The sequence below is a fragment of the Manduca sexta genome, chromosome 8 (genome assembly GCF_014839805.1).
Source record: "Manduca sexta isolate Smith_Timp_Sample1 chromosome 8, JHU_Msex_v1.0, whole genome shotgun sequence".
NCBI lineage: Eukaryota > Metazoa > Arthropoda > Insecta > Lepidoptera > Sphingidae > Manduca > Manduca sexta.
Genome location: NC_051122.1, coordinates 4,013,899 through 4,041,843, shown reverse-complemented (window position 1 = coordinate 4,041,843; position 27,945 = coordinate 4,013,899). Strand labels below are relative to the sequence as shown.

The following is a 27,945-nucleotide window of genomic DNA, read 5'->3' as shown; positions in this document are numbered from 1 at the left end:
AGGTAATGTTAGTATATAAGAAAATTATGGATGACTTCTATTCTAGATGATTCACAGCCTATCCATAATAACAAGGAATGCGTTAAAAATAAATAATAATCTTATTCGATTCATAATTGTGAGGTTAAAATAGATATCAATATAATCTATACATTGTCTATTCATTATGGTCGAATTCTCATTGCTTTTATACGTTCGAATTTCGAATGCAATTTTTTTATACTATAGTTATATCGATATCGATTTTTAACCGCACAATTAGGTTACTTAATAATATAATACTCTTTAAAAAAACGAGTTATTCGTCTGAAATTATATTGAGAACTGATAATAATGTAAAAAAAATAGAGATTTCTTTTTTATGACTCATCTTTTTAATGTCATTTTTAGTAAATGTCAATAAGTAACTATTGGGCATCTCAAGATCATTTATCATTATTATTTTTGTCTACGGAAAATTGCTTTAGAAATGCCATGCATTGGCGACAAAGGGTCGCAACTCTAAATAAGTTATAGGAACACTATATCAACAAAGCCAGGCTTTATTTAATATATCTAAATATCCCGGGATCAGCATGTACCGGTTTCGAACAGGCTGAATGATCGACTGTCGATGGAACATCACTCATCAATCGACATTCTGAACGGCACTCCACTATCAGGCGCAGTGGAGACTTTTATAGCTGCATGGCAAAGTGTAGGGTTCAATACAATGTCGACTGATGAGAGATTACCCCTTGACGACATAATTATGCCGGCCTGTTGGAACCGAATACACAGGCTGATCCCGGAACGCGACACACGTACGTGGGCCACTATGGCGAGTTTTAACACCTTGTGTGCGGTGGCTATCCGGGCGGATATGAAATATATCCTACCACTACTACTTTGCCATGCTCGTTTATTTACAATTATCAGTCTCAGCATAATATCTACGCGACATAAACTTTTTAATAAATTTAATTCTAATAACAATTATAACATTAGTCTATTGTAGTTTGTACGAGTGGACTCGGTTTTGTGCGGCCTGCAGTGTGTTGTGCATTAACATTGCCACTGTCATGGGTCCTACGCCTCCAGGCACTGGAGTTATTGCACCAGCGACTTTGCTTACCTCTGTTTCAAAAAGTAAAATGATTTTATTGAAAATAATCATGGACAAAATTATAATGGCTTTTGTATACATATTGGGCAAAATTGCTACAATACGTTATAAAAATAAAATTGAAAAGGAATTTTTACTTATAAGGATTCTCAAAAGTTTAATCTTAACGCGTAGCTCAAAAGAATTTCACTTAATTAATAATCTTCAAATTGTTTAAATTAAATGCATAGTCAATCACTTCTTAGATGTAACAGAATGCAAAGATAAGTAGCAAAAATACATTACAACTCACCTTCAAAATCAACATCGCCGGTGAGTGCGGACTTTCCATTTTCATCGATGACTTTAGTTATGCCCACGTCGATAATTGTAGCACCGGGTTTGACCATATCAGCTTTTATGAGTTTGGGTAGACCTGTTGTCAAGATTTTTTTTATGTCATTAAGTATATTCAAAAGCGCTCTATTTCCAATTAGTCCATTGAAAAGTTACATTTGGGGTTGCGTTTTTTAGAGGACGCAATTTTATTTTGAAGTTAGGGGGGGTCAGTCTAAAGCTAAAACCAAGTTTGTGGGGTCGCCACCCTTGTCCCACGGCCGCCATCTTGAAAATAGGGGTTGAAATGGTTTTACGATGTATCTCTTAAACTATTTATCTGACAAAAAATGTATAAATATTTTTTGTTGCAAATTAAATTCTCTACAACTTTGGTCTAGTAACTTTTGTCGTAGAACTATAAATAAAAAAGATATAAGCGAAAATGTTAAGAAATTCAATGTTAAGCAATATCCATTGCAACGTCATCAGAACGTGTGTTTATAAGGTTCATAATACTTTTTGTACTCTCATTAATACCCAAATACCCAAGGGACCATTAGGGAACAAAAGAACATCTGCCTGCTATTATTATTATTATTTCTAACCTCTCTTATTGTAAGAATAGCTGATAATATTGTGTTGAAGTTGTCGTAAGTAAGTTTTTTATTAGCATTTTGACTTTTAAAAGTCTTTTAGAAGTCAAAATGCTCATAAAAAAAGTAGTTTTCACTAAAGTTAAAATCGTGTCTAAAATCATTCGAAATCGTCTTCACAATTAGAAACAGAATAAAATACATACGCACGTACAGAAATATGTAGCACAACTAAAAGATAAAAGTTGAACGACAACTTCAACACAATATTATCAGCTATTCTTACAATAAGAGAGGTTAGAAATAATAATAATAATAGCAGGCAGATGTTCTTTTGTTCCCTAATGGTCCCTTGGGTATTTGGGTATTAATGAGAGTACAAAAAGTATTATGAACCTTATAAACACACGTTCTGATGACGTTGCAATGGATATTGCTTAACATTGAATTTCTTAACATTTTCGCTTATAACTTTTTTATTTATAGTTCTACGACAAAAGTTACTAGACCAAAGTTGTAGAGAATTTAATTTGCAACAAAAAATATTTATACATTTATTTTGTCAGATAAATAGTTAAAGAGATACATCGTAAAAACCATTTCAACCCCTTTTTTCAAGATGGCGGCCGTGGGACAAGGGTGGCGACCCCACAAACTTGGTTTTAGCTTTAGACTGACCCCCCCTACACTTCAAAAAAAATAAAATTGCGTCCTCTAAAAAACGCAAGGTAAGGCCTAAAAAATGTAACATTTCAATGGACTAAATAACATACATACAACATAATACGTTATTAAGCTATAAAGCTTAAACAACTAATAATTCGAATTTTGAAATTTTAAAAATAACGGTAGAACAAACAACCTCCTTTTTAAAAGATTGCTTAAAAAAAGAACATCAGTTCTATATTCAAATTTATAACTAGTTGTAACTCTTTAAATTTAAATGACAAATGATCAAACTCAACAATAATTGACGTCAAACAATCGTTTGACCCGATCATACAAAACAATTAAAACACCGAGCCTACTTGAAGATAGACGTCATAATTCAGATTAAACTACTAATAATGAAAACATTCCGACCCCACATGGAGCGATAAAAGTTATTGTAAATATAAACGTAATTCGCCCATATAGATAAAGCTATCTGGAAGGTGGATGATGACATAGCAGCGGATGATTTGGCGGTACCCTTTTCGCTAAGAAAAACTGACTTTAGACTGAACAAGGCAAATGATCAAATTGAAGATAAAGAAGAAATTACTTAAGATAATACGATATCTATTATTCGAATACCCTATTATTTATTGTATATATCAGCCAAGTGCGAATTATCTGATTAACAAGTGACGATATTGTCTCGGCGTGAAGTTGGTGTAAATGTTAGAAAATGTGAGGCTTCAGACCTAGTTCCGGACAGCGTTTTTATATTTTCAAAACATGACAGATTAAACAGTACACAAAACTGTGAGCTTAGAATTTTTTGGGAAAATATTTTAGTAAGCATATATTGTAAGCAGACAATCAGGTACACTAAGTTGATGTTTGAACCTCACCTGTAGCCGTGACGATGATATCTGCGTTACGGCAGTAGAATTCCAACTGATCCTTCGGCGTGTAACGGTGACAGATGGTGACCGTCGCATCCATTCCTAACCCACTGTCGTGTCTCTTATCACTGTGCAACAACATCGCTATTGGCATCCCAACGTTTTTAGACCGCCCAATAACCACAGCGTTACGTCCGAATGTTTCGATTTTGTACCTTAAATAATCAATTGATAATGTTCATTTTGTTTTTGTAATTCTTTTTTTTGTGTACAAGTTACTATAGAATACAGGTGCAGTGTTGAGGTCTAGGGTTCCCCGAGTTGGGCAAAATTATATTGGGTTTTTCTATTCATTATCAGCCTGAAGTCTGGAATTTGCGGGCGATAAGCGATAGGCTTGGTCCTTATTACACATAGCAAAAAGAGGGTGCAATTGTTGCGCCACTGCCTACCCTTTAGGGTATAAAATGCATAAGTGTGTGATTTGATCATTTCTATGTAACTAAATATATTCTACATGTTTTTGAATTCATGAAATTCAGATTACATACAGAGTATAAGACTTCAAATCACTGTCATGGCTTACGATCTAAACGCACTACGAAAAAATCGGAGAAGTCTTTGCATTTATAAACTAACAATTCTGGCTCGAACGATCTTTAACATTTTTAAATACTGAATTAACAATCTTTAATTTTCAAAGAGTTTTGCAGTTTTTTTTAATGAAATTATTTTACAAATATTTGCTTTCACTTAAGTATTCAAGACAATCTTAATAAAATGTAAATAATAAATAAAGGTTAGCAATTAATTATTCAACGTCTAGACAGTTAATTCAATGAAGATAACTCGAAAAAAAAAATTATAACGCACCATTTTAAAAGGCTGATTAAATGTTTTGCGACTAACCTTTTCAACATCTCCACAACGCCTAATGCAGTAGCGGGTACGATGGCAGGCATGTCCGTACATAATCTTCCAATATTGATAATGTGGAACCCATCAACATCTTTCTCGGGAGTTATTGCGTTACAAACTTTTCTTTCATTCATTGTTTCGGGGATAGGTAATTGCACCAAGATGCCGTCGACATTTTCATCTGCATTTAATCGTTCGATTTCAGCAATCAATGCGTCTTCAGATATGGTGGCGTCATGGTTGATAGCCAAAGCATCTATTCCAACAAACTTAGCGGCTTTGACCTTGTTGTTAACGTAAGTACGGCTTGCCGGGTCATCTCCTACTATTATGCAGCGTAGGCTTGGAGTTCTATGACCTTCATTTACCCAAGCCGCTACCTTCAGTTTCAATTCTTCTTTAATCTCGTTGGCAAGATCTTTGCCGTTGAGGATTTTTGCCATAATGCTGTAAAAATAAAGATACATTTATATGTGTTCTCAAAACAAATAAATACCAAACACGCCAGCACTCAATCTAATTAAAAACACTACGTTGCAGATCTAAAGAAAATTAGCACAATTTTCGGTGATATTTGCTAAAACAAAAGAAAGATTTTAAGTGCTAAGACTGAAGCCACAACACATAAGCATATTATATTTATTTTACCTGGCAGAGCCCAAGGAATCAATATACGTATGACTTCTCATTTTGGATGTCAGAAGCGAACTGACTAGACGAAGACAAATGATTTGCCTCATCGATTACTGTTGACGTACAGGGGTTATTAGGTCGTGTGATGAGTACAACTTATTCGAAATAATTGATAACATTATAAAAATAGGATAATCAGTATAATTGGCAGTACAGTGTTGTAACTGCCCCTAATTTCGTCACTTTATTTCATGATTTTCCCGTTGGAATGTCAATGGAAACGGAAGCAGAATCGATGGATTATTGGAATTTTGGAATGCAATGACCCATTTGACCTATTTCATTGTACGTGATGTAAGATTGTCGTTTGGGAGTTTGTATCAAATAGCAAAAAAAGTATAATTTATTTTGCTGTCAAAAGTAATTCCAATGCCATAACGAGATTAAGAAATTCGTGTCAAATAAAAAATTCAGTAATTCGACAAATGGTAAATGTGTTCCTTAATGGTAAATAATAATTGTTACCCATTAATATACACAAGGCTAGAGAAATAGTAATGCATCGTCCAAGCTTAATGATTTCTTATAATTCCGTGAATGTTAGACACCGAAATAAAACTACTTTTTGGATTTATTTGTAGTTTTTCATTATTACATTACTCCTGACGTTTCGAAAGCTTTGCAACATTTCATCTTTACGGGACGTACTAAGCTGTTGGCATTCCTAAAATTATTTTTATAATATTATATACTTTCAATTTTAAATTACACAACGACCAAGCTATTTTAAGTGTTCCGTGGACAATTTGTTTTTTTGCTTTACTTTTTACAATATGGCTCAATCAACAGATTTAGATCTTTCATCCATGAAATAAATTAAACGAATTCAATTTGACTTCACCCACCATTCGGAATGTGGTTAACGCCTACGGCTTAAACTCAGATAAAGAAACATTGTTATTTGTTATATCTTACATATTTTAAAAATAATTAGCAGTCACTTATTTAATACAGCATGATGCAAGTTTATTCGCAAAACAAGATGTTTTTAAATTAAATTAGTTATATCAGTCGTCAGTATTGTTTATAGTAGATTAGGCGTGTGTTTACTGAAATTAATTTATTTGGCTGTTAGGGGGTCTAGCGGTTGGTAACGTAGGTTGAATAACCATTAACATAAAGTGACACATATCTGCTGTTACTTGTTTAATAATATAAGTATGAGTACTTATTTTCTATCTTGTTTAGTTAAGTGTGATTATTGTATGTTATATTTAGAAGGTGCGGTGTACTGTCATTTTTGTTTCTTTTTTTGCTGTACTACAGTAACTTCAAAGAATCATAATGGTAAGTCAAAGACAATACAAATATAATTGTGAGCAACGAGGTACGCTGGTCACACCGCAGTTGCCACTCGCCAGAATTACATAGGCTTGTTCCGCTAAACACGCCAAACTCCCAAGTCTGACAGAACGAGCAAGAATAAGAAGTTGTACAGAGTATTTTGCTTACGGTTCCGTCCAAATAAGCGACTATATTTAAATAATAATTAAACATTCTCATGTACCTTGACTTATCATAAGTGCAACTATGTTCGCCTACGTGATGAAGAAAGCATTTTATTTTCTTTTTATTTATTTTAATAAAAATCGTATTGTTAATTTTTCTCTTAATATTATATTGATATTACTTATAAAAATTGTGTTAATTAAAGATTTGTAGTATCTGCCCAACATCATCCAAATATTTCCAGGATTTTTCGCTTTACTTACAATCTTATTCACATTCACTATTTAAAAGCGGATACAAATTATATTCGCAATAATTCGCATCTGCATGACAATCTATTTCAGAAAGAATATTACTCGAAAAATGTTAACTTTTTTATAAATTTTTGCTCCATGCGATGTGGGTATGAAGTATTCAGTTAAAATTGGGCAAGAGCTTTCACATTTAAACCGATGCCGCATAAATTGCTTTGACGGTAGCTCAAAAACCGGTACCGTTCAGAGTGCGTTGATCAAAAAATGCTGCATGCGTGCTTACGTTTCGGAAAGGGCGTTGACATGTGAGAGAGATTTTCCTCTATTCTATTATGCTGAGGCGAGCAAGTTGCTAGCCTGATGGTAAGCGACTTGGATGCTCGTAAGCCGTAGTAAAATCACCCGTACTTTGAGTATAAGAAGTAGGATTGCACAGCGCTTCTTATTTTGCGACAGTAGATATTAAGTCATATGATATCCTGTAAATACTTTGGTTAATATAAAATGCAGTAAAAAACAGTGAAGGAACAAACCTCAATGTTGTATTTTACTAGGTAAAAAAAAATGATAAAAGCCCACATAGCATTATCCATTTCCTAATAGATTGTTTATGCATCATTTCATCTAATTTTATGGGTATTTAAAAGTATTGGAGATTACTTATCACATGACACTTTTACATTTTCCTAGCCTTTGGCTACAAATTAAAAGATTTTTAATTGAATCCTGAGTCAAAATAATATATGATGCCAACATTATGGGCAGTTTCCTTGATTATCCAGTGAAAACCAGACTCTTGACTGGTTTTTGTATGGTACCTATCTGAGGTTACATAGTTCGTGTGATATCAGAAATTACTTTTGAAGTTACAACTGGTTATAACCTGTCTAGATATACTTAACATTAATAATGTTCCAATGTTACCGGATATTACTAGTAAAATTGATAAAATGAACATAACATTGTGTAATTCATTGTACACACTGTTTCGGTTAAAAGTAGATTTTATTCCATTAGTAATTGGGGTCATATATTGCATCATAGTAAAAGCTGTAGGCATAGTAAGAGTGGATGAGATGAGCCAAAACTAAAATAATTCCACTCTCGAATATTATTAGCCACTTTTTTTATTGTTTTTGCCTACCTATTTTTTTTTACTGTAACCAGTTATTTGTGGCTTGGGTAAGATAAATTTTACTTGTATCTGTTGGTTAATGAATAATATATGTTTTGAGTTCGTTTGAACGCACCAGTCTCACAAACTACTAAACTTATTTTGAAATTATTTTACTAATAGGATTTTTTTTTATTTACATAACAACATTACAACTACATTACTCCTGAGACTTGCTTCTTGTCCTAGGAAAATATTAATCCTGGTAAATCTTTTTTATGCAAGTGAAGTGGCACGTGAAATCTTAATAAATTATCTCCTGTTAGCCGTTATAACATTAAGGTGGTTAAAAATAATTAATAATCATGGATATTTCGGCCTTTAAAATTTAATATGACGAAATTTTAAAGGCAGAAATATCCATGATTATTAATTATTTTTACATTTTTCTTTCAACTGCGAGAACTAATCACTAACTAGACGTGAATTTAAATTCTTTACTTGCCAATACTTGTTTAGTTACCCAGATTAAAGCCGAAACAAAATGTATGAAAATGGACCTTGAGCTACCACCTTAAATAAAGTATCTATCTAATATTATATTTCACACTAGCCTAGTTAAATTATATGTCCAGTTAAATTAACTAACAAGTTTAAGTATTTATCTATGGTTAAGTTATTCATTTGCCCGAAGCTATATTGTTTCTTATTTAGGCTCAACAATAAAGATTAACTTTCTTTGACATAATATACAAAAAAAAAAACGAAAAACAAATTCACTGTGTTGAAGTAAAATTTTAAATGTTAATATATTTTTTAATTCATTTAACTAAAGAAGGCACAATAATGCACAAGAATTCTACATTAGAATTTCAATTGTATGCAAACTTTGCCAACTCGCACTATACATGTTGGATTAAGATATAAAGATACCCTTAGCAGTAAAGGATGCCTGTGACCAGCAGTAGGATTTTACAAAATATAGGGCTGTTATTATTATTGGAAAGATTGTATATCTTGTAATTTAAACAAAGGTAACTAACACTTTAATGTAGGTTAGACCTCTGGAACAATGCAAAGATAAAATGAATTATCCATTATCGGTTCAAGTAATCTTTTCTATCTATCTTTACATACTTGTGTAAGTAAATTTCACTATTGATTAACAACAACAAAAAGATTGTCAATAGAGTTGAGTTAATAATAATATCAGCCCTGTATTATATACTTGCCTACTGCTGAGCACGGGCCTCCTCTACTACAGAGAGGGATTAGGCCTTAGTCCACCACGCTGGCCTAGTGCGGATTGGTAGACTTCACACACCTTCGAAATTCCTATAGAGAACTTCTCAGATGTGCAGGTTTCCTCACGATGTTTTCCTTCACCGTTAAAGCGAACGATGAATTCACAAAGAATACACACATGATTTTTTAGAAAAGTCCGTGGTGTGTGCCCTTGGGATTTGAACCTGCGGACATTGGTCTTCGCAGTCCGTTCCACACCCAACTAGGCTATCGCCGCGTCAGAGTTGAGTTAGGTAAAACTAAATATAACACTAGTCATCAGCAACAAGGCAGTTGATACATAACATAAATTAATTGTCATCGTACAACTAAATTTTCCTTAATCATAATTTGACCTTTATTTATCTGACGGTCACAGTCATCCCGCTCATACTGGCTGGTGTATATGATACATTTAAAACAAAACTCTTTTGTATCCAGATTTATTTTTAATGTATCAACTAAAATGATTACCATTTGAAATCAGTGTAATAAAAAATTCAATGCTCATATTTCGTTTTGTGTGGTATTAAATTATTTTTATCAAATAAAATTGTGAAAGACAACTTACATATAATTCTTTAATAATTAAACTGAACACGAGTTAACAAAGTGATCAGTTGCACGATTAGAAAAACTAACCGATAACCAAACAAAATTAATCAGTATGCAATAGAATTTCATAATGCGCAGTATATACGTTTTATTTAATTAAATCGTATAAATTTTTAGTCATATATTTCTCATATAGTGTGGCGTAATCAATTAGTAATAAAAATTAATTTGCTTACCTGGGAGATGTATGAAACTTTTGACAAATAGATTGTAACTTATAATTTAAAGCACCAAATTTAATTGTAGCAGAAACTAATAACATCAATAACACCTTGTAGAAGAAATATGAATTGTTTATTTTATGAAAGTGTATTTATGTACTACAGTGCGTAGGTAATAAATTAAATAATAAACTTTGTAGTTTGACACGTGTTTAGCGTATGGAATATTTTCTGTCAAATTTCCGAACGCTACGCAGTTTTGGGTTATCCGGCACAATAATTAAAATAGATGATTGTCCAGTTTTGGTTAATAATTGTATTTTGATAAATTATTGTGTGTTAAAACATGATTCACAAAAAAAATATTTTGTGAACAAAGAATTGGTAAAAGAAATGATTTCAGAACGTTTCACGTCAAACCAGTCTTATGGAGTTAAGGCGGGAATTTTGAGTTTCAAGTTGGTTTCAAAATCCGAACCCGATGGTAGTTCTAGTAAATTCTTGTACTTAGTAATCAAGAAAATATCTAGAAATAGGTATGCATTTTATAAAATTCCAACGTTTAACACTGTATGTCCTACACGGTTTAAATTCTCGCGCTTTTAGGAAATAATGTAGATACTTAGGGAATGACGAGAAGTTCATTGACTTACAATATAATAAATTACGGCATAAGTACATACTACTTTTAATATGATATATTATCGCACATGGCCACCAACATAGTCTGAACTCAAACTTTTGCGATTTTGGTTTTTGTATAAGTACCTTGGGACATTTTTTCTCATCAAACCGGAAAAATAAGTAATCGTAATTATATACAAATATGTGATGTTTTAAATCTAAATGATTAATTATCTACCCGCACCAACAAGTCGATTAGTCTCATCTTGTTAATTCACTTGCATCTTCGTGTTTACGGGTATCGTGCGTCATCCCGCGTATCATTTCAAAATAAGACCACTAATTGGATGTAAAAAAAATGAAGATATCGGAATTGTATTAATTTCATTAGAGAATTTCAAAATCTTATTTATTGTTCTATTTATTCCAATAGCATATCGAAGCCATGAAGAGACAGAAAAGAGGAATTCCACGAAAGGCTTGTATCACGTGATGCTCTTGTAAGCGCTAGGCTGTTTCTAGTGTGGGCAAAGACCTTTCTAGAGAGGACACCGCCCATCTTTGACCTGATCAACCCTTCTCCTCCTCCTACGCTACGCCTAAGAAAGCATTAGCGTGAAGGATAATTTTGATTGCTGCGATGCTATCGCTACTACACCGTCAAGTACATGAAAACCTTCCACCATTAAAATTTTAATAAGTACTTAAAAGATTGCATAAATAATAAAAATGTGTCGTAATACATATTGATATCAATAATGTGAGCTAATGAATGCGCGAGCTGTTATATCACCTAATATCGAGAAATATTATTATAATCAGCCGTCTGTGCGTTTTCCTACTTCCTAATAAAAAAAATATTATGCGCTCAAGGAAATATTGTGCATTACGTTACTTGACTTCAACTATATAAGGTGATAAAATATAATGGATAAAAGTATCTTTATATTTATAAACTAAGTTGACCCGAGATAACTTGAGGAAAACTACGAATTCTTATGGTTCCCTACTTCAAAAGGAACCATTATAGGATCTCTTTGTTGTCCACCTGTCTGTGTATCAGGTGGACAGGACCCCTTATCTCAGGACCGCGTACGGGTAATAATATAATAATAATAATATCAGCCCTGTATTATATACTTGCCTACTGCTGAGCACGGGCCTCCTCTACTACTGAGAGGGATTAGGCCTTAGTCCACCACGCTGGCGTAGTGCGGATTGGTAGACTTCATACACCTTCGAAATTCCTATAGAGAACTTCTCAGATGTGCAGGTTTTCTCACGATGTTTTCCTTCACCGTTAAAGCGAACGATAAATTCACAAAGAATACACACATATTTTTTTAGAAAAGTCAGAGGTGTGTGCCCTCGGTATTTGAACCTGCGGACATTCGTCTTGGTAGTCCGTTCCACACCCAGCTAGGCTATCGCCGCTTTTTACGCGTATGGTTATTAAGTTGAAATTTATGAAATACTGGGAACTACGGTTTCTCTCAGCTGTAAAAAATCAAACTTGTAAGTCAACGCGATTAAAAAGATATAATCCTTTATGTCGCATATTTTGCAATGTTACAGGAGAAGCATAACCTATAGGGTACTTTCTATTAGCCTAGGATCATGATATTTGGCAAGAAGCAATATCTTCCGGCATGTGTAAAGGAAAAACTTTGAAAATCGTAAATATGTACTTGTATACTTAGATACCTTGCCTACTAGTTTGTACGGAACTCTCGTTGCGCAAATCAAACTACAAATTGTCCGATTTTTAAAACTCAATTCATTACGATTAAATTCAATATAATATTGTAATTTAAAGTAACCTACTGAGTCATGCGTGGACCGCGTGTCGACCGAAGTATCTGCGTGTTTATATCTTACTAGTTAGTATGTTTATAATTAATTGGGAAGCTGATACATCTCTGAAGGGGGCGCGGTTCTGACGTAGGTCACTGAGATAAAACATGTCAATGTCTCAAGAATTACAGAAATGCGTTTTACGCAATAATAACACGTAGTTTCACATTACAAGATAACATTGCAGGTTTAGTTTACGATAACGATTCGATAGACGCGTCAATAAAAATTACTGAATACTTTGCTTAAGGGAATTCCTGACGACTGTCTTAGGAAACAATTTTAGACATAGTTTTTGTGGCCTTTATTTATACTAGTAAGAGTATGTACCTATTTTGTGACCCCGAATCATTAAGATAAACGTAATTATTTATAATACAATATATATTATATTTACGCGTTATACTAACGCGATTGTTGACAGAGATAGAAAACCCAATGTATGTTATGATACGTATATTTTTTTATACTATCTGCAGTATGTTGTTATTATATGTTGTCTTATATAAATTATAGTTTATGACTTTAATCGAATAAGGAAGAATGAGTTATATCATTTTTAACACACAATTTCCGTATAAATATGATTGAGATTACTATGTTCTCCATAGAAACAAGCAATTATTTCCGTATTTATTTTTAGAGGTGGAATGAACAAAACTATCACTAAAGTAGGTAAGTGCAAATATCATATCCGATTTCGAACAGGCCAGCATATTTGTGTGAACAAGGCATAAATGATGTCGCGTCAATTGATACTCTAGTTATGTCTACAATCACTGTGTAAAAAAATGCCTTAAATATATATTGAACTTAAACTTTTGCTGGTGGTAGGATATAATTTATATCCGCTTGGATAGCGACCACCGTAAACATTGTTTGAACCCGACATAGTGACCCAAAGCGTATCGCTTTTCGGGATCACCCTGCGTATATCCCAGTTCCAACAGGCCGGCATAATTGTGTCGACTGCCGATTAACCATCACTCGTCAGTCGACATTCTATCCTACTCCACTTACCATCAGGTGTAGTGGAGTAACATTTCCACACTCGTAAAAAAAACTGTCAAGATTGATTGATCGATCAAGTCATTACTCACATTTCTTTTGAACTTTACCTCGTATGCACCACTGCACAACTGCGGTTATCAGAAAGGTCACTTAGTATTTATAGTCTTATCAATGCGGTGCATGCTGGTTATCGCGTTTTATTTTTAGGAATTTCTATGAGAAAGTTGCGATATGGACAATCGACATTTATGACTCAGCTTGGGAACAATATTTGTCGCAATAAAATAATATGAAACATATACGACTGCTTTGGTGGCGTAGTTGTATTGCGTGCGTGGTATGCGGTTCTGAGGTCCAAGGTTCGAATCCCGGGTCAGACAAAGTGATATTAGGTTTTCAGTCCAGTATCAGGTATTTTTACATCTTTTCCATCTGTATTTTAGACAGAGCATACTCGATGTTTATCGATCGATTATTGTGTAGTATATGAATGGAATGAAGTGAAAGATACATTACGTTAGTCACTCGTTGCCTTGGTGACGTAATAGTATTGCGTGCGTGGTACAAGACTTTGAGGTCTCAGGTTCAAACCTCCGGTCAGACAAATCAACATTGGATTTTTCTGCTCTACTAGCCCGGAGTCTGAAATTTGTGCCCGTAATGGCGATAGGCTCGTCCCTATCAAATCATGAGACGAAGTACACATGGCGAAAAGTGGGTACTCTAGTTGTACCTTTGCCTATCGTTTCAGCCATAAAGGCATGATGTGTATGAAACGCGTACAGCCATGGTCATGATGTATGGAAAAAAATATTAAACTTCCCAAATTGGATAGTTTTATGAAATAAATAAACAGTGGTAGTTGTTAGGACTTTGTGTACCCTATCTATATTGGCTTAAGCTGTATCTGAAAAGACAAGCAGCGGTACAAATAGTGCCAAATTATAATCTACCGTCCCATGACGCCATAAAAAGTAGATTGCCATAATATCGGAAATAGTATAACCAGAGCAACTGGAAAATGTTTTTACAAATTAAAACCTCACAAATTATATTCAATCGAAAAATACAATAATTCTCATATTTAATATGCTGGTTGTAGAATATATTTTATATCCATCCGGATACCGACCACCGTACACAAGGTATTAAAACCCGCCATAGTGGTTGGTCCACGTAAGTGTGTCGCGTTCCAAGATCAGCCTGTGTATATCCGGGACCGGCACCAACAGGCCGTCATAATTGTGTCAACTGTCCAGAATTAATAATCCCTCTCATAAGTGGGGGTCACTACGCCGTGCACTTATAAAAAATTGTTTTTCGAGGTGTATGCACATATTTCGTCAATTTCCGTCCGTTAATATGATGAAACACACCATCAAAAAGGCATGTGAAGTAGCCAACACATTAGGCCAATGAGGTTGATAAAGCCTAAACTGTCAGTAGTAGAAGAGTAAAACAATATAATACGGAGCTGGTGTTATTATATTATTATTTATGGCACATAAATCCTCGTAAAAAGTCCCGCACCAAAGTGGTTACTGAGCCATCGCTCTAAATTTAATTACAATTTTTTCACAGAGCCCGCTTGTTTTTCGGCTTCGAAACTTCAATCTGGCGAGTTTGTGAGAGCAAGCAGACTACCCGAAGAAGAAAATAACTTTCCATAACCGCTCAGTTGGTTAATATTCAATTAAAACTTTTTAATTTCTCAGTGAGACCCTTAGCAATAATTTCTGTTTACGTTTCACCCTGTGAAAAATAAACAATTTCAATATTTCGCTCTGTTGCTTTTTATTTGGGTGTTTTAATGGCATTACCATTGTTTATGGATTTTCTTGGTGAGCACAAATTTCTACGGACGTTGTTTTTAATACTATAATTTCCGCAAATCTTCCCGTGTTTAAGTCGCGTGTTTTCTTTGACTTATCATGGGCATGTTCCTATTTACGTTTGAATTACTATAATTATTAATTGATGTATGTGTATAAAAGTTAAAAATAAAATAATAAGTAATCTACAGACATACAAATTACAGAAGGATTATATCTAAAAAAGAAAATGGTGTGTTATAAGTGTACAGATTTTATAAGATTTAAAACAAGCCAGTTATAAGCATTTCCTCTTTAATCAACTATAACTTTGAGCAAATCTTTTCAACACAAAATGATGGATGTATTTTCAATGAAGGCTGCATCCTTTATCAAAGTGTCGTCGGAGCCTGCAACGGTGAACACAATAATAGTTTCAGTTCTTGTTATCCGGTGCCTCAAAGCTTACTGAAGGTCAGACGGCTTGCTGGTCTTACAATAGGATTTACATGACACTAAAACAGAGCTAGATGTGGCAATTAAATTAAATTTAACATTGTTAATGACAAATATTATCATTGCCATACACGGAATAAAATAAACGATTACTGCACTATGTATAAAACCAGGTGTTAAATCCATAGTGGCCTACGTAAGTGTGTAGCGTTGGGATCAGCTTGTGTATATCCGGTTCTAACAAGCCGGCATAATTGTGTCGATTGTTGAGGGTTAATCATCTCTCTTCAGTCGACAATCTATTGGACCCCATTCCAACTTACCAACAGGTATAGTGAGACTATGCCTGTATAAAGAAAAATCTTGACAGTCGACATCTATACATCACTCCGCTTACCATCAGGTGTGTGGTCACATATCCGTGTTAGTATAAAAAAGGTATAAATAAAAGCAGAACTAAGTTACTAAACTTTTAGGTGGTAAGTCGTGTGTGACGGACTATATGGGTAAGTACCACCATAATGTCTTCTGACACCAAGTATCCATTAGTAAGCATTATTGTGTTCAGTTTGATGGATATTTTAACCAATGTAAAATGCTATGAGACTTTAATGACTCGGTGAAGAAAGTAGTGCAGTGGCTTGTTATTTAAAGTTCGTGTAGTGTTGCTACTTTTTTAAGTGGTAGTGGGGTACCTGCGTGCTTGTTCATCTAATAATACCAGCCCCTATACTGCTGAGCACGGTCCCCTTCTACTACTAACAGAGTTTTAGGTCTTAATCCACCACGTTAGTCTAGTAAGGGTTGGCAGACCTGACATACCTCCGAAATTCTTTTTGGAGAATTCTCAGTTATGCAGGCTTCATCACGATGCTTTCTTCACCATTAAATAAACAATACAATGACTTCGAAAAGTCAGATATGTGACTGAGGGTTTGAAACTTGCGTATCTCATAGAAAAATGCCATATCCATTAGTGCTTTTTCACTAATTCCTATCTCGCTAAGCCCCTAGCGTCGATATTGAAGTTCCCAATTGTGTTCAATATAATAGGAAAAGATCGATACACCGTAAAGGTGATTAATATTATTGAGGAGAATTTTATTGTTAGAGATTATGGTATTAAGTTGGTTATACTAGAAATTATTGGTAGTCTAGACCTATTGTGATTTGTAAATATGTTTGATGTTATACTTGGATTTTTCCTATTATCATTATATAGTTTGATTTTGAATACCTCGTCCCAAGTTTTGGATAAGAAATAAGCGACATTTTTAGACTCAGTATTGTGATTATGTTAACACGCAAACTGTGGCCAATTAATGTTTTTTCTATTCTTCTTTTTCTTTGATGTTTTAATAAAATTATCCTATTCATTATTACTTGTTTACACAAGCTCCCCAAAATGTCCTACACACCTAACTGAAGTAGACTAGGGTCCAGACAGTGTTTTTTTTGGATAGGAGCTCGGCAAAGTGGCTTCACTGCACCTGAAAGTGAAAGTGAAGCCTAAAGAAAGTACTGACCGACCAAAGATACAAGCATCTCTGGACGGTCAGCACACTCACGGCCTGCATAATTGTTTCTTCACGCTCCGTTTGAAGGACCTCAGGTTATAGGAAGGAGGGAACACGTGTGCTGGCAAACCATTCCACAGCCTGACTCGCCATTGGCACAGCGATACCGGCCTGTTTGAAACTTTTCATCACTTTGACATAAATCTTCTATTGTCGGTGACATGTGTGGTTGAGAAGACTAAAATGTTTAAGTTTTATTATTAAAAGTGACATAGTGTACGTAGATATTATATATTGTATGTATGTAGTATGTATTGCAGTTTTATGTGCATTGTTTTATCTGATTATTTATAATAGCTTTTGCCCGCGGCTCCGCCCGCGTTATAAAGTTTTTCAGGCTAAAGTTTTCCGTTATAAAAGTAGTAGTTTCCCGGGAGCCTCTCAAACTGTCTCCATACCAAATTTCATCTTAATACGTTGGGTAGTTTTTGAGTTTAACACGTTCAGGCAGACAGATGCAGCGGGGGACTTTTGTTTTATAATATATTTTTTAGTACTTTTTAAGAGGAATAATCCCGTCATACATCATTGTTGCATAACTTTAATCGTTTACGCAGCGCACGCAACGGAAGCTCTCAAAACTAATAATTTTTCCCCGTTTTTGCAACATGTTTCATTACTGCTCCGCTCCGATTGGTCATAGCGTGATGATATATAGCCTATAGCACTCCAGGAACAAAGTGCTATCCAACACAAAAATATTTTTTTCAGTTCGATGTGATAGTTCCTGAGATTAGCCATTACTGCTCCGCTCCTATTGGTCATAGCGTGATGATATATACCCCATAGTACTCCACGAACAAAGAACTATCCAACACAAAAATATTTTTTCAGTTTGAACCGGTAGTTCCTGAGATTAGCCATTACTGCTCCGCTCCTATTAGTCATAGCGTGATGATATATAGCCTATAGCACTACACTAATAAAGAGCTATCCAACACAAAAGAATTTTTCAGTTCGAACCGGTAGTTCCTGAGATTAGTCATTACTGCTCCGCTCCTATTGGTCATAGCGTGATGATATATAGCCTATAGCACTACACTAATAAAGAGCTATCCAACACAAAAAGAATTTTTCAGTTCGAACCGGTAGTTCCTGAGATTAGTCATTACTGTTCCGCTCCTATTGGTCATAGCGTGATGATATATAGCCTATAGCACTCCACGAACAAAGGGCTATCCAACACAAAAAGAATTTTTCAGTTTGGACCGGTAGTTCCTGAGATTAGCCATTACTGCCCCGCTCCTATTGGGTATAGCGTGATGATATATAGCCTATAGCACTCCACGAACAAAGGGCTATCCAACACAAAAATAATTTTTCAGTTTGGACCGGTAGTTCCTGAGATTAGCCATTACTGCCCCGCTCCTATTGGGTATAGCGTGATGATATATAGCCTATAGCACTCCACGAACAAAGGGCTATCCAACGCAAAAAGAATTTTTCAATTTGGACTGGTAGTTCCTGAGATTAGCGCGTTCAAACAAACAAACAAACAAACAAACAAACTCTTCAGCTTTATATAATAGTATAGATATAGCGAGTACTATCAATGAGTGCCTCTCAGTGATAGGATTAGAGTGCAGTTGTATAGATAAGAATGATTTTTTAAAGTAATGCTTGAATGCAGAAATCGATATAGCGACGGAATTTGCTAGATATATTTAATATCCACTCGGGTAACCACCGCACACAAGGTGTAAAAACCCGCCATAGTGGCTCACGTAAGTGTGACGCGTTCCGGGATCAGTCTTTGATATTCGGTTCCAACAGGCCGGTACAATTGTCGCCGAGGGATAATCATCTCTCGTCAGTCGCATTCTAGACTCCATTTCACTTACCACTAGGTGCAGTAGGGAAATGTTGCTCTGCTCGTATAAAAAAACTAGCTTTTGCCCGCGGCTCCGCCCGCGTTATAAAGTTTTTCAGGCTAAAGTTTTCCGTTATAAAAGTAGTAGTTTCCCTGGAGCCTATGTTCTTCACAGGGTTTCAAACTGTCTCCATACCAATTTTCATCTTAACACGTTGGGTAGTTTTTGAGTTTAACACGTTCAGACAGACAGATGCAGCGGGGGACTTTGTTTTATAATATACTAGCTTTTGCCCGCGGCTCCGCCCGCGTTATAAAGTTTTTCAGGCTAAAGTTTTCCGTTATAAAAGTAGTAGTTTCCCGGGAGCCTATGTTCTTCCCAGGGTCTCAAACTGTCTCCATACCAAATTTCATCTTAATACGTTGGGTAGTTTTTGAGTTTAATACGTTCAGGCAGACAGATGCAGCGGGGGACTTTTGTTTTATAATATATTTTTTAGAACTTTTTAAGTGAAACATTCCCGTCATACATCATTGTTGCATAACTTTAATCGTTTACGCAGCGCAGGCAACGGAAGCTCTCACAACTCATAATTTTCCCCGGTTTTGCAACATGTTTCATTACTGCTCCGCTCCTATTGGTCATAGCGTGATGATATATAACTTTGAGCACTCCACAAACAAAGTACTATTCAACACAAAAATATTTTTTCAGTTTGAATCAGTAGTTCCTGAGATTAGACATTACTGCTCCGCTCCTATTGAATATAGCGTGATGATATATAGCCTATAGCACTCCACGAACAAAGGGCTATCCAACGTAAATAGAATTTTTCAGTTTGGACCGGTAGTTCCTGAGATTAGCCATTACTGCCTCGCTCCTATTGGGTATAGCGTGATGATATATAGCCTATAGCACTCCACGAACAAAGGGCTATCCAACGCAAAAAGAATTTTTCAGTTTGGACCGGTAGTTCCTGAGATTAGCCATTACTGCCCCGCTCCTATTGGGTATAGCGTGATGATATATAGCCTATAGCACTCCACGAACAAAGGGCTATCCAACGCAAAAAGAATTTTTCGGTTTGGACCGGTAGTTCCTGAGATTAGCCATTACTGCTCCGCTCCTATTGGTCATAGCGTGCTGATATATAGCCTCTAGCACTCCACGAACAAAGGGCTATCCAACGCAAAAAGAATTTTTCGGTTTCGACCGGTAGTTCCTGAGATTAGCCATTACTGCTCCGCTCCTATTGGGTATAGCGTGATGATATATAGCCTATCACACTCCACGAACAAAGGGCTATCCAACGCAAAAAGAATTTTTCGGTTTGGACCGGTAGTTCCTGAGATTAGCCATTACTGCTCCGCTCCTATTGGGTATAGCGTGATGATATATAGCCTATAGCACTCCACGAACAAAGGGCTATCCAACGCAAAAAGAATTTTTCAGCTTAGACCGGTAGTTCCTGAGATTAGCCATTACTGCTCCGCTCCTATTGGGTATAGCGTGATGATATATAGCCTATAGCACTCCACGAACAAAGGGCTATCCAACGCAAAAAGAATTTTTCAGTTTGGACCGGTAGTTCCTGAGATTAGCGCGTTCAAACAAACAAACAAACAAACAAACAAACTCTTCAGCTTTATATAATAGTATAGATAGAGTATAGATAACTATCTAGACTACTACTACTAATGCATACATATACACTATAAGAAGTTTTCTGTTTCCTCGTCCTACATGGATTACATTAGATCAGTACCAAATATTGTACGCACTTTCTATTTAGCTATAGTAGTATCAGTAATGTACATTGTTTGGTATTTAAATAATAGGACTATAAATTCATTAATAACTTCGAATTACAGGCATTCGACATTGGCTCTCATACTATCCAGTAAATCAAAAATCCTGCAATTTTAAGAAGAGCAAAGTTGTTTTAAACCTATACATATTATAAAACAAAGTCCTCCTTTCTGTCTGTCTGGGTTATCGAAGTCTCAATATCTATTGAATGGATTTTTATGAAATTTGGTTTGGAGATAGTTTAAGACCCTGGGAAGGTTATAGGTTATTTTCTATCCTGGGAAAACTCCTTCACGCGGGCAAAGCCGCGAGTAAAAACTAGTATGCAACATAAAATAAAAACAGTTCGTTAAAAAGCAGTGATTTAATATCACAAGAGACCTCAATGGCGATGAAGTTAGGCCCTTCAGAAAAATACTACTTATTTCCCTGGTTAGCAATTTTACGACCGCGACACTGGAAAATTACATTTTTATTACACTTTCCTATCTATTGTTGAGGATGTATCTTAGTTACTTGGGCATCGTAAATATAAAATAAGTGGATGTTTTTTTGGCCAAGATTATTCGGCCTTTAGTAGCTTCAGCTGTGCTTTGATCATAGAGAATTCTAGAACGTAGGTTGTGCAATGTGACGTCACGTTTTTCAAAACGGTGGATAAGAAATCATTATCAACATGGACGGTAGAAGCAAGGGGCACCATCTTATATGAAAGAGAACTTAAAAAGCGTCCAGTGGTAAGTAAAAAATCACAACTCAAATACCGCACCACTAAGGCACAAGTGAAACAAAAGGATATTACAGGAAGTTAGCAGCTGTAAACGAAGTGAAGTAAGCTAAGTTTAATAATTTCATATCTTTAGTAAGTGGATGGTGTATGGAGGGTGATGAACTGCAGTATATAAAACCCCAATTGTAACAAAGCGGAAGAATTTTTTATTGATTAATTCAATAATACTCTTAATTTTATGCGCTATCTAAATTGACCTACTTGCTATTGTGGCGCCACCATAATTTGCCGTTTTTTGACGGAAGCTTTTCCATACACGAGCTAGTTGTACTTGCCTTTCATAATTTTCACGAAGACAAAATTCATTCGATAATAGATTCAGCTCAAAAATTAAAATATTTTTAGTTTTAATATTGATGACTTTTATAGTTTTATGATAAATTATATAAACATAAATTTAATATTATCTATACAACATTATGTTAAGTAACTACTAATAGGTTCAGCCTATGTAATAAAATGTGCTCACGCACCGAATATTACTTTAGTCGAAGTTGAAAAATTAGGGTTTGCTATCGTTTATTTAGTGCTTACACTTGATAAATGGTATATTTATCGGTATTTTGTGTAGTTATTAGGAACGTATAAAATGTTTACTTAGGCATATATCAGCAAAAATAGTATGGTGCTTTACAAACTCACACACATTTATAAAATAATAGATGTTGCTCGCGACTTCTTCTGTGTGAAAAGCCTTTCCCGCCACCAAAATCTAAAACTTGCTGCTGGTAGGATATATTTTATATCCACCCGGATACCGACCACCGAATACAAGGTGTAAAAACCCGCCATAGTGGTTTACGTAAGTGTGTCGCGTTCCGAGATCAGCCTGTGTATATCCGGTTCCAACAGGCCGGCATAATTGTATCGACTGTCGAGGAGTAATACATTTTCGTCAGTAGACATTCTATTTGACCCCACTCCTCTGCTGAAGTAAGAAAGATAAGAATTAAGGAAAAGTAAGATAGGTTAAGACAAGAGAAAATAAATATACTCACTTAATATATTATTGATGTTGCATTGATAGTGTTATCCCATTAGGACGGCACGTTGTCACAGCATTAAGATTTCCCTATCTGGAAGAATCTTAATAATTTTTAATACATGCAGTGTGAAGTAATACAATTACTGATCGTAGACTTTTATCAATTACTAACTTTTGCCCGCGGCTCGGCTTGCGTAATAACGTTTTTCCGGGACAATAGTAGCTTATAGCACTCAGGAGTAATGTAGCTTCCTATTAGTGAAAGAATTTTCAACATCGGTTCAGTAGTTCCAGAGATTAGCCCTTACAAACAAAGTTACAGGCTATTCCTCTTTATAATATTAGTATAGATCTATTTTTTGGAAATTGAAAAAGGATTTGTCACGCATTCTACATTATATCAGACCTGTAGCATAAAATTCGCAAATTTCCGAATAAAATGTGACGTCATTACATTCCAAAATGTATCCTAGCGTCCATTTAAAAAAAGTCCATAAACGTGTTTAACCGCGCAATTTACTGTCGCGGATGCCTACCATGACCGCACGGAACGCGTTTTACAAATACCACGCCTAATTTTCCCCGCAGTGTTTTTCTATTTTTTGGTGGTAAATGCCTGGAATATATCGTAGTAGCTCAGCACATGTGCTAAGCTGTTTTTAATGTCATCCGCCTACGGAGCAATAAACGCTTGAATATCGCGCATGAAACTGCGGCCTACACTTTAGTTTCGTGTGAATACAGCCCTATTAGAATGTTGTTCGACATTTTAAGTGTTTCTGTAGCTTTTTATTCGAAAATCGCAAAGCCGTGATAGATTGGAGTTTGATGTTCAATTGTCGTGGTTAAAGATTTTTATGAGACAGCAATTTGATTGTTTATCGTATGAATTAAATAGCTTTTACTATACTTGACCTTTTTATATTACTGCCATTGTTGTATTCATTGCATCATATCGACCGGTTAGGTCGAATAATAATAAGGAATCCAGAACAGCGTATATTTTGTTTTTATCGCGAATTAGTTAATAACAAAACGAAAATAATACAATGTTCGTGGTAATCATTTAGTCCATTTATGTTGTTGGCCAAATGGATATACAGAAAATGTCGTGTTGTACTACGGGTAGGTAAAAAAGGTAGTTAAAGATAGTTATTTTTATGATAAACATCAGTGGCGAAGGGTGACATTTTTGAAAGGGAACCTGACACAACATATAGGTACTATTGATATGCATAATGCAGTTTGCAAATCGTTTCAATAATAAGTTACGAAAGGGAAGCCGGCAGAAATTGGGTTATGTGCACCCTTCACTATTGATTCATATAAATATAATTTTACACAGTATGTTAAAAAAACATATTATTATAATTGAAGGGATACATCTAAGATGTTTTTATTACATAGATACGTTGTCCGAGCTCAATACTGGCAAGACGAAAGCAAGGTAATTGCCCGACATTCACTTAGTCAAGCTCCAAACACTGTCGCCGCTAGTCGGCTTAGCAACTTTTTGTATTTTTATAAATAAAATGCCTTCCTGTGTTTTTAGACGATGTACAAATTATACTGCAACTGTGAATGGAAAAAACGTTTAATTTCATGCGTTAGTGCTAAGTACTTATATACTATTTAACTTATTTTTTAACTAATAAATTCATTTTATTCGACTGTCATGGCGACGGGGCGGTCGACGCTCGGGCCCATTCGGGCATACTCGGGCCCACTCGGGCCGTATCAATGCGAGCCGCTGGGGCTGTGGCTATAGTAAATACTGCGCTGTTTTTATGTGCAATTTTGTCAGTGTATGACGCGTCTATATGTAAAACGTCACTGGGATACATGAGAAACACTTAAGTTTACACTTACTTAAGACGTGTTTTGTGTTGGTAACCATTCAGAACTTTCAATTATAAATTGCACTGCATCTTCTAAAATTACTGTTTTCACCTAAGCTAAGGATTTCAAGATAAGAAATTAAACCCTTATTCCAATATCCAAAATAAACAGCGACTAAGTTTTTAATTTTTCTGACAAAATTAATTCATCGTGTTCGATCACTCCCTTTTTTACTTTTAATAACTTCCCTTAATTAGACCTCACAAAGAGTTCTTTTATGAAGTGCTCGGGGCTTGTTTTTTGCCGTTATTTATTAGCTTGCTCCCTTTAAACGATCTTCGAGTGTTTTCTACCTACAATTTGAAACTTGAGAACCATTCGGCCGGGGAAATTACTTTTATTTCGTGTAAGGATCGATTTTTGAAGGTATTTATTGGTTTTGACTTTATCGACAAGCAGGTAAACGATTAAACGTCAAGTTGTTACTTTGTTTGACTTTTTGTATTTCAAAGTACCTCCTTGCTCTGTATACACAATACCCACACTCTTTGATATTTACATCAAAATATAAAACCCTAGAAGGTTCAAAATTCTGTACGAGATTTTTCATGATTCTATAATTAATTATTGATCATAAAAGGAAAGTAATAGGTGGTAGGGGAAGGCCATAGCTGATTGGACATTCAGGAATATTACTATAACTTAACGTCGCGGAAAACTATCACGTGTTTTGTTAAGGCTGGTGTTCTCCTGATCGAGGTAACCTATTTATGCTGTAGACAAGTATGTCTACAGCAGGACTCTATTCTAAAAATATTTTCAAATGCCTAGTAATTCCACTATTTTTGAAACTGAGACATATCAATGCTTGCTTCTAGCCAGAAGAAATAGACAAATTAGTTTATACCTAGCCTTGCTTGGTCCTAGACCCTGGATAATAACCTGGGTGTAATTACCCCCACGGAAATAAATTAGCTATTTCACGGGGTTAAAAAAGAACCTAATTTTATTATCGTAAAATAAAAAAAGTAACAGAACTGACGTTAAAATTGTAAGTCTGTTGTGCAATTTATAATTAAGAAAGATGTTTGTATTTGCTTGTAAATGAATGAATCCCTCCTAGCCGAATTTCGGCTAAGGTGGCCAATATAAACGGTGATCAGCCAGGTATGCAGGATATACTTATTATAGTGCACAAGTGTGTGCGCAATACACAGGTGCACTCTGTATGTCTGTCTGTGTCTCTCTGTTCCTTCACTCTCATAGCCCGGTGAGATGGCAATCCGACATGACCGGCGAGAGATCAGGCGCAGGACCAACGGTTTTACGTGCTTTCCAAGGTACGGGGCTATCACACCGCCAACTTTCTGACCTTTCCTGCGGACAGTAACAGTAATTTTTAAGATGGAAAATCCCAGTCACAATTATTGAATTTTCAGCCCGACTCAGGATTCGAAGTCAGGACCTCAGCCCGGTAGTCATAGTAGGACCGCGTACGCATTATAACTACGCCACAGAAGCAGTAATTTTTTACCTAGTCTTTCTTGCTCCTAGAAATCGTCCTAGACGAATGCTTGTACATGGGGGACCTAGTAAATAGTCCCTATTTGCACCAATATTAGTAACCAACGCAATAAAGGTTTTATTTACGCATTACATCCAAAATTCTGTTTATTATATTCCCGTTGTTATTGCGCGGACATCTGAATTGAGATAAGTGAAAATTATGTGTCGCAAAATAAAATTGCGTATGTGATCTAATAAATTGTTTTTGTTTGCGACGTTATTACTTCGTAATGTGACAATATTGTTTTTGTTTCCTTGAGTTTTTTATAAGCAAAATAATGTCTTATAGTATGTGTATAAGAAATGAACAACTTTTTATCTAATAACAGCCTTGTATTATATATTGTCCCACTGCTGGGCATGGGCCTCCTCTACTACTAAGAGGGATTAGGCCACGACGCTGGCCTAGAGCGGATTGGTATACTTCACTTACCCTCAAAATTTCTATAGAGTATTTCTCAGGTATGCAGGTTTCCTCAGGATGTTATTCTTCACCTTTCTTTTACCTAATTTGCGATACCTTACATCAAGGCACGGAACATTAGATGGAAAATTGGCTGCTGTAGTTGTTCCTTCTTATATCACTTTGGGGTTAAGCATAAACGTTGCTTCCCCGAAGGTGGCTAGAACTAAAGAAGTTGTGTGATTGCACTGCACCTGATGCTAAGCGTTATACCGTCCAGATAGAGTCAAATGGCAACGGATGGCTATCTCATGCCATTCGACACAATCTCCCGCTCTACTGATCTGCTTCTTCACGCTACGTCTATTTGAATTCTTGATAAGTTGCGCCCGGAAAGTAACTAGACGCTATACTCCATGCCGTGTTTAACTATACCATATCCGAAAAATTGCTATTAACAGCAAATAATCAACATCAATTCATAAGGTAAGTTGTCATATTACGTAATATATCCATTGAAGTCATATTGCAAGACAAAACCACTGGCTAAAGCTGGGATCACACGAAAGAAGACAAATGTACCGTAAATGTATCGCGTATGAGAACCTGATTACTGGAAGATTAGACTCCGCTCGTCTAACTAAAGTTCAATGAACCGATGGCCTGTGTAACTGATGTATCTTTGAGCCGATTCGATAGCCCGATATGAACTTATGGCATAGATTATGACGCCAGAATCGACACTAGGTTAATAGATTTAGTAGTAAGTAAATGCAAGTTTTGTATTCTATTCTTAAGTATGTATTAATTGAGTAAGTGTTGTATAGGATATCATACTAAAAGCTTTTAGCTATGTATTTTAAGATAATGGTACAATTAAATATAAGTTCAATAAGTATCTATAGCATTCAGTAAAATTAACTATATCAAGGCGATAAATTAAAAAATTTATAATATTATCACATAATACGTATATTTATAATTAAGAATCAACAATATCTAAAAATTTGATTATTTCAGCAAAGCAAAATAAGAACATTTGTTTGTAAAAATAACAAAACGAAACATTCTGGAATAAATTAAACAAAATAATTTGCCATTTACTTTTATCAACGTAAAAAATATAGATTTATCGATTGGGAGTCAACGCATTCTAAACCGATTACTTTAAAAGAATGAAATAGAGCACACGAGTTCCTTAGCTGGATAAAGCAGGCGCACTAAGAAAGGTGCTTGTTAAATATTATTATTAATTAAGTCAAAAAATGCCTCGTTAGGTTATCGGTGAATGATTCGCCAAATAACTTGCGAATAGATATTATGACTATGAATAACTATAAGTAACGAATACACCC

At 35.3% G+C, this 27,945-nt stretch overlaps 1 protein-coding gene across 3 annotated transcripts; it reads right to left on the bottom strand.

Moving 5' to 3' along the window:
• Window positions 1-38: 38 nt before the first annotated feature.
• On the bottom strand, window positions 39-13,701 carry LOC115442722 (bifunctional methylenetetrahydrofolate dehydrogenase/cyclohydrolase, mitochondrial). 3 transcript variants are annotated; one of them, XM_030167856.2, is made up of 6 exons: window positions 10,070-10,211; window positions 5,133-5,230; window positions 4,476-4,931; window positions 3,573-3,781; window positions 1,398-1,520; window positions 39-1,116 (listed from the first exon to the last, which is right to left on the bottom strand). In XM_030167856.2, exons 2-6 carry the CDS (start codon window positions 5,222-5,224, stop codon window positions 989-991), a joined length of 1,008 nt encoding a protein of 335 aa, XP_030023716.1. In that variant the 5' UTR covers window positions 5,225-5,230; window positions 10,070-10,211; the 3' UTR covers window positions 39-988. The 3 variants fall into 3 exon arrangements, with proteins under 3 accessions (XP_030023716.1, XP_030023718.1, XP_030023717.1); XM_030167858.1 differs by lacking the exons at window positions 5,133-5,230; window positions 10,070-10,211 and adding an exon at window positions 13,633-13,701; XM_030167857.2 differs by lacking the exon at window positions 5,133-5,230 and having other exon boundaries at window positions 10,070-10,295.
• Window positions 13,702-27,945: the final 14,244 nt, after the last annotated feature.